The 7,979-nt window shown below is 52.4% G+C and overlaps 1 protein-coding gene across 10 annotated transcripts in view; it reads left to right on the top strand.

Moving 5' to 3' along the window:
- Positions 1-2,281: 2,281 nt before the first annotated feature.
- The window catches only part of FGFR2 (fibroblast growth factor receptor 2), a 125,040-nt gene continuing 119,342 nt past the window's right edge, over positions 2,282-7,979 (top strand). For 5 of the 10 annotated variants that reach the window (XM_045291217.1, XM_045291218.1, XM_013004188.3 and 2 more), the window contains exon 1: positions 2,285-2,535. In XM_045291217.1, coding sequence (XP_045147152.1) covers positions 2,370-2,535 — 166 coding nt within the window. In that variant the 5' untranslated portion in view covers positions 2,285-2,369. Of the gene's footprint in view, positions 2,536-7,979 lie in introns of all 10 variants that reach the window. The other 5 variants (XM_045291222.1, XM_045291224.1, XM_013004190.2 and 2 more) reach the window with 3 other exon arrangements.

The raw sequence follows: 7,979 nt of genomic DNA on the forward strand, positions 1-7,979 counted from the left end.
ACTGTGAGAGCCTAACTTTCCCAGCTCATAGCTAATGGCTCCTGAGAGGGAGGGGCAGGTGGTGGGGGCAGCAGGCTGGAGTCAAGTGGGTCTGCGGGTCAAGTTGTATGAGAGGCAGCAAGTCTTCGTGCATTCTGGAGTTGCTTAGTTAATAAATCGAGAGAGGAGTTGGCCTAACTTCGCACATATTTGTAGAAATTGCCTCGGAATTGTCTTGGAGATGCTTAATTTTAAGAGGGAAGGAGTTGGGGTGGGGTGGGGTGGGGTGGGAGGGAGGGTGGATGAGATTGTCCAACAATTTCAAAATAGGTGTTTCCCTAATGTGAATTTCAGTTCCATGTGTACTTTCTTAGAAAGCGAGGACATCTGAAAATTCAAGGGCAAATGAGATGAAAAGGTCATGGAATTTCCCCACGTGCTTTATGAAGCCCCCTGTAATTTGCCTAGGAGCCCAGGTGGCGTAAGGGTTACGTGTTGGGCTTCGATCCTCAATTCAGCAGTTTGAACCCACCAGCCGCTGCAAGCAAGGAGAAAGACCGGGAGGCTTACTTCTCCCGTAAACAGTTCCCATCTCGGAAACTCACAGGGACAGTCCTCCCCTTTGGGAAAGTTGCCTGAATTCTATTGCCATCTTCATCCCGGTTAGGACCAGAGGATCGGTTTTCCACGACCAGGGGCAGTGTGGAAATCTGAATGTCGCCACTGGGAACAAGCATCACGCAGTGAGGTATTTGCTTCGTCGGGGGGCCTTCGGGTCGGTTGCAACTCATCGTGATCCTGAGTAATGGAGCAGAACTGCTGATGAGTGCAGATGCGCTGGTGGCCCACTGGTTAAGGTGCTGGACTGTGAAACTGGAAGGTTTGAACCCACCAGCCACAGGGAAGGATGCGGCAATCTGTTTCCATTAAGATGATAATCTTGGAAGGCCCCTGGGACTGTTCTCCGCTGCCCTGCAGGGTTGTTCCGAGTTGGAATTGATGACTGGGTCATCTCCTGGAGGAGATTGCTTGGGCTTTGGCCCTCTACTCTCTGGGGAGGTTCTAACTGCCTGTCTTTTGGTAATCAACTGCGCGGCTTGCCATTTGCGCCCTGGGCGCCTTTATCAGACCAAACCCGCTGCCATCAAACCTACACCGACTCATCGAGATGGCTCTAGAGAGAGCTTCCGGGACTGTAAATCTTTATGGGAGTAGACAGCCTGGTCTTTCTTGGGAGATGTGCTCTGGTAGATTTGAACCGCCCACCTAGGGGTTAGCAGCCCATTGCCTGACCCACAGCGCCACCAGGGCTCCTTTATGCAAGCCCATAGCAATCTTATTCGGATGCTGTAAACCTTCCTTGAAATGATCATCACCTTTAAAAGATTTTGGATCTCCTGGGTGGACCGCTAAGTTTGAGCGCCCCCTGGTAGCTTCTGAAATTTTAGGCAACAGGGAGCACATTGGAAGTTACTGGCCCAATCACGTGCCAGGCCAACCATTTGCATATTGTCCCCAGCCCCGCTCCTTATCCTCCTGAAGCCCCAGGTTGGCGTCTGTTCAGTTTCTCAATGGTGGGTGCTGTGTAGGTGGAGTCCATTACCTCGACCTGGGTGACGTGGCCAGGTGGCCCGGCTCCCAACCCCTGTGGGCTCAGCTGATGCAGATGGAATATCATTCTGCGGGTTCCTTCTCAGTGACCGTGGGGCGAAAGATCGAAATGGAATTCTCTCTGCGTTTGGAAATGGATCCCGACAGGGTCACCCGGCGGGTGTTTCCTGCAGCTGTTTTGGGATGAGTTTGCCTTTGTTGGCCTGTTGGCTTCGAACTCCGGGGAGGGGTACCAACCTTACCCAGGCAGCCCTGCAGAAATGCCGGGCTGGACACACGGGCCAGAGGTCAGCTTTCTGAAGCCAGGTGGGGCTAAGAGAAGATAGTAGGAAAAGCCTGAGCATTTTGAAGGGGCCCTTGGAATGACGGTTGTGTGGTTTCTGCTTTTTTGGTGGGGGGTACGGAGGGGCAGTTGAGGGGAGAACCTAACTGAGGGGATTTTGCCCCTCTGGGTCCTGCAGCTGTGCCGTTTAAAATGTGCTTCTGAGAAGACGCACCAAACACGTTTCCCGCGAGGCTTGTAGGGTGGATTACCGGGAGCCCCGGGGCATTGTAGATGATGCAGGACCACCTGATTTCCCCTTGTCCTTCCAGGAGCTGACGGCCGCTGGATCCCACTTGGGTTTTGAGTGGCTTGGTGCGGGAACGCTGTCACTGACTCGCCAAATCTCTTTCCTCTAGTGGCTGCTGCGCCGGTAGCAGCAGCGGCCCCCGGTTCCTGAGCCCACCGCAGGCTGAAGACGTCGCTGGCGGCCCATGCCCGTGGCGGAAGTGTGCAGATGGGATTTATGTCCACATGGAGATATGGAAGAGGACCGGGCATTGGCACCGTAACCATGGTCAGCTGGGGTCGCTTTATCTGCCTGGTCGTGGTCACCCTGGCAACCGTGTCTCTGGCCCGGCCCTCCTTCAATTTAGTTGAAGATACCACCTTGGAGCCAGAAGGTAAGCGACTGAGCCTTTCGTCCTGCTCCCAGTGTGTGGAGATTGTCTGTGGAGGTGTCTGCTTTAGCACCAGCTGTCCTTGCGTGGTCACCTGAGGCTGGGTGAGGGCCGTGGGCAGCAGTGGCTGTGTGCCACCCATGTCCTAGGGGACGAGAGACGGCGCCTGGCAGTGGCAGTGCAGGTGGGACGGGGCAGCCAGGTGGTGGCTTGTGTGTGGGGGGGTCCCTCTGTGCTGGGTGGGAGCTGCAGAAGAGACTTGCACAGCTAGGGGCATGCCCGCCGCAGGTTCCTGCACCGCACGCCTGCAGGAGGAGGGTTGCGCTAGCTTGCAATGGAGAGAATTGCTCTTTTCCGAGAGAAGGAGCAGGAAGGGAAATGGCCAATCCCTGAAATGCTGACATTTTATTTTCATTGTCTAAGGAGAGAAAGAAGCTTCCGAAGTTCAGGGTGGAAGTTCTTAACACATTGGGGTTTTTATTTGTTGTTTGTTTTTTTTTTTGCCACGCTATAGTAATTTATCACACTTTAGCCATGCCTCCAAAAGCCCCCCATTCTCTGTTCGGTTAATTGGAGTCTGGCTTTGCCAGGAGGTCTCCCCCATGGGTGAGAATTTAAAGATGACCGGGGTCAGCTTTGGACATGGCCGTGGAAGGCTCCAGGCTAGGAGCAGGGCTGGCTGGGGCAGCCGGGCATATCTGAATTCTCCCCCGCCTGGTCCTGCAGAGACCTCTAGCCCAGGCTGGACTCGGGGTAGCGTTGAGATCTGTCAGCGGCAGGGAATATCGGGAGCCGAGTTAGCTTTCGAGTGGTAATCCGAGACTAACGCGGCAGATCCTGGCACTCATCGCCACTTAATGAACCTGTTTGTTGAGAGCCCACCTGGTGCCTGCTGGGCCTGGGAGCCTGCCACCGAGGTCCAGAGCATGCTCGGCTGGAAGAGGCCAGGAAGGCTAGCTCCTTAGGCCCGTCAGGACAGGTTGCACGGGTTATTGGAGAGATGGGACCCCCAGGAATGTAAACAGATCTTTGGCCCGTAGCAGTTGTGTGAGCCGACTGGGGAACTGTGGCTGCACACTTACGGGGGGGACTCTGTAAGGACCGGGGGTGCTGCGGTCCCCTGAAGGGAGCCTGGTTGGAATTGTGTCCCAGGCTTTGTTTGGGGAGCTGCCTCCTGGAGACCTAAGGCTGTGCTGCAGGACAGATGGACAAACTTTGCAGGGCCGCTGCGTGTTTTTAAAGGGCCGCCTGGGAGAGAAAAGGTTCCTGGCTTCTAGAAGCCGGTCCTGTACTTCTTTAATTTTGCTAATAATTAAAGTGGATGTTTCCCTAATTGCTACTTCTCCCCTGAGCCCTGGCTCAGCACAAAAGAGGGAAGCAGAGCCTGGCTTTGCTGCGGCATGGGCTCCCGGAGCGGGCCCAGGTTAGGGACAAGCTGTCATTTGCCATTTGCCTGTCCCAGGCAGCCTTTCTGGGAGCTGATGTCAACGTAAAGTGTTAAACGGCCCTGGAGGCTTTCTGTGGCTGTGTTTAATGACCGGAGAAAGTTTATAATAGATGCAGGAAGAGGAGGGGTGAGGCAGGCAGGGGAAACGGGTGTGTGAGGGTTAAAGTCCCCGAAACGGATTATTTGTGGAGAAGTTTTGGTCTGACAATGTGGGTTTTGCAGAGAGCAGCGGGTCTGCCCAGCCGGGGGTCTGTGGGTGCAGTTGGGGTGGGGTGGGGAGGGACACCCCATGAACCCCCCTGGAACTGTGGGTGATGTTCTATGAAGGTTCTTTTGTGCATTTTGGGGCATCCCTTGCTTCCATGAGGTTTATACACAGGGCTGTGAGACCAGAAAGAAAAGATTTAGTGGAAGGATCATAAAGCTTGCCAATGGGAGGCTTTTGAAAGTATACAGGCCCATGGGCCTCAGTTTCCCTCACTGTCACCCGCAGACTTGATACGGGTCCCTTCTTGCATTTACATGAAGTGAGTGTTGGTACCCTTTGGAGGCTTCTGAGGACACACCTCAAAGAGGTGGTGAGAAACCTTAACCCTAAACCACACCCGCTGCTCCGAGTCCGTTCTGACTTCCATAGGGTTTCCAAGACTCAAGTTGATTTGGAAGCAGGCAGCTTCGTCTTCCTATCTTGTGGGGAGCAGCCAGCGTATTTGAACCGCTAACCTTTGGAAATTAGACCCAGGCCGAAAAGGCAATTAGCACAGGCCCTGGCACCTAACAAACACCCAGTATGTAACCATCATCCCCATCCCCATCCCATCCCCATCCCCATCCCCATCCCCATCCCCATCCCATCCCCATCCCATCCCCAGCCTTCCCCAGCCCACTGGAAACACAGGCCTTACCGGTTTGGGAGCCTGGCCCTGTCAGCTGCACCGTGTCAGGGAGCAGCCCTGCTCTTGGGTAGAGTTGAGCAGGCAATGCTTTCTGCCCAAGGAGGCCCTGCCTGTTCCCAGGCAGCTGTATGTGTTGGCACTCTGGAGGGTCCGTCCCCCGTGTAACCCTGACAGTCAATCTAGGACCTCAATGGATGTCAGCCCCAAGACTGGTTCTTCCAGCAGCTCTGCTGGGGCCCAGGGTTAGTTGGAAGGTGATCTAATTACAGATGAGAATGTAACCATTCAGAACCAGTTAACTAGGACAGCTTCAGTTTAGGCTCTGGCCCGGACAAGTCGGGGGGTGGGGTAGGGTGTGTGTGTGTGTGTGTGTGTGTGTGTGTGTGTTTTCCATAGCTAACAATAAGTTCAACCTTAACCTTCTATTACACAAGGCCTTGGCTTGGAACAATATGTGATTTGTTGATTTGGGAGCCTGGTTTCAGCAATGTTCCCTTTGGGCTGGACCAGAGGGAAATGTGTGCAGAGAAATACGGGCCTGAGAAGTTCCCAGAAAGAGCCTGGGCCCTTCTGTGGGGGACTTTCCCCGTCTTGGTGCCCTGTTTCCCCCTATCGGATTATATAGCATAGACTTTCTCTTCTGGGCGCGGTCTCTGAAGCTGAGTCTGGTCGCCTGATGTCAGAAAGCCCAGTTGGCGATGGCTTCCTAGAGGAGTTATGTTGTCCCTGCCACAGGGTCAGTCTGGCCGTGGTCAGTTCATTCCTTGTTTTAGGGGACCAGCTGAACCGTGCCAATCCAGTAATGGATTGTTGGGGTGGGAGCAGTCCCCAATGCCAAGAACTGTGTGCTGTTAGTATTCTAATGGTTTCAAGAAGAGTCCAGCTTGATGCCCCCCAGGAGGAGGTGACTCTTACTTTCAAGTTTTTCCTGTAATTGTCACCTACCCTGGTTAATTAAGTCATTGTTGACATTAAGGGGCATCTTTGTTTACACCCACCCAGTAGGAGCTTTTCCAATCTCAAACCCTTAATTACTTTCCCACCCTCTACTCTGCCTAGAGGGGTAGGGAGGGAGGGGGGCGGGGAAGAGCAGCAACCTAGAAGGGGAGGGACAAAAGGAGTTTGCCTGGTTTTCTGTGACACGATGCTGCCCTGGCCCCATGTGCCCTGCGCGTCTCCATAGCCCAGTAGAAGGAGGGATGAACCTGGAGACCCCCTTGAGCAGTATTTTTCTAGAATGCCATCTTCAGTCCTTTGTTGCAGGGATGGTAAATGCCGAGTCCCATCAGTCAGACACAGTTAATTGCACGTTAAAAGAACAGAGAGGACAAGAAGAAGAAAGAAAGAAAGAATATATCCGCATACCACGAGGGAATGATTTAAAATAATCTTCTGTTGTGTATTATCTGCATCTTGGATCCCCAACACGAGTGCTAATGTTTAGGAGTTGACTTGTAACTTGATCGTTAGCTTCGGAACAAGGACTTACTCTTGGTCAATTAAGCCAAAGGCAGGCTTTTGCAGTTAAATACACAATGAAGTACACATTCTCTATTAGTATTTAAAGTCTTTCACAAGTCATAGACAAAGAGCTGTGTTTTATATTACTTCTTGAACAAAAACCTGGCAAGCCCAGAGAACTGGTATTTGTATAATTTCTGTACTGGCGCTCTCTGATCCAAATTGGGTTTTGTTTTGGCTTTCCCACCCCCACCCCCTGCCCCCTGGCCCGTGTGTTTGAACCAGTTAAACATTGAGGACCTACTATGCAGAAAAACGAAGACATGCTTCTTTCAAGTCTTTCCGGTTCAGTTGGGGGTGAGACTGCAAGTTAGCAGGGCAGTCCTATAGATGTTTCCAGTGTCAGACTTAATGAATAATTACACGGCCACTGCGAAATAACTGGGGGTCGTTTAAACAGAACGAGTTTTGTTGAAGATTCGAATCCCCACCAGGATGCCTCCCGTGGTTATCCATCTTACAGATGTGTTTTTTGGTTTACTTAGTGAGGGGGTTGTCAAAAACCACCCCCACCCCACCCTTTCGTCAGAGTCTAGCTTTAGTTTGAGAAATTATGTGTTTTTGGAAAAAGTTCAGCCTATCCCATAAATGAGTCAGATCCAGGGAGTTTCCTGGGGTCCAGCGGAAGTCTCCTCAGTCTTTTTGTTATGCTTTCTTGAGGGAGGACTTTATCCATACTATGGTGGTGGGGGGGGGGGCAGAGTGCCCCACCAGGCAGCCCCAGTGACAGTGACTGCCATTGTAGCATTGACGGCATTGGTTACACAGTGAGCCAGGTGTCTGGCAGCAAAGTTTGGCCTTTGCCGAAGAGCTGGGTTTCAGAGCAGTTAGGCCCAAGACTGATGCCTAAGGTGGGTTTGTCCCACACACAGCCCGAGGGTTTACGAGGTATGGGGTGCCCTAAAGCCCGCAGCAGGCCTGTTGTCAGGTGATGGTAATGATGAGCCATTACCATGGATTCCACGGGGGCAGCGTGCGTAATGGCACCACGTTCTGCGTGGATTTGCTGCCTTGTGGAAATATCAAACGTTTGACTCTTTTTCTGTCCAGAGCCAAGAAGCTGAGATGTGGCAGTTTGTCAGTCCCTTTGGCCCAACTCTCGTTGGTAAATTCCAGGTCATTCCTGCCCAGAGAAAGGTGCACGGAGGATTTCAGAGGCTATGAAGTGCTTGATGAGAAGGTTAAAAAATAACTTAAAGGAGCTCCTTGTTGACGGGCGTTAGATGGAATCTTGTCTTGGATGTACTCAAGCCTGAGCGCTAGTTTCAGGAATGCAAACTGCCTCTTTTTACGATGGTTTCCAGCCCCAAACCAAACCCTGAGCCCTGGAGCCCGGCTCTGCCCCGACACGGTTTCAAGGCTGCTGTCCTTACAGAGGCCATGTCTTGCTTTACCTATGGTTCCTCTAGGACGCCTTGTTTTTTAACATTCGAGGTCCCTGTGGCTTAATATCGCGTCTGGCAGATTCCTGTTACATTTCTTCCTACGTGGCCAGTTGTGCTGTTTTACAGTTCTGAGTGTCCAGATATGGAAAGGGCCAACTTGTGTGTGTGTGTGTGTGTGTGTGTGTGTGTGTGTGTGAG

This window comes from Echinops telfairi, unplaced genomic scaffold (assembly GCF_000313985.2).
Source record: "Echinops telfairi isolate 266 unplaced genomic scaffold, ASM31398v2 ScPeMD7_70;HRSCAF=299, whole genome shotgun sequence".
NCBI lineage: Eukaryota > Metazoa > Chordata > Mammalia > Afrosoricida > Tenrecidae > Echinops > Echinops telfairi.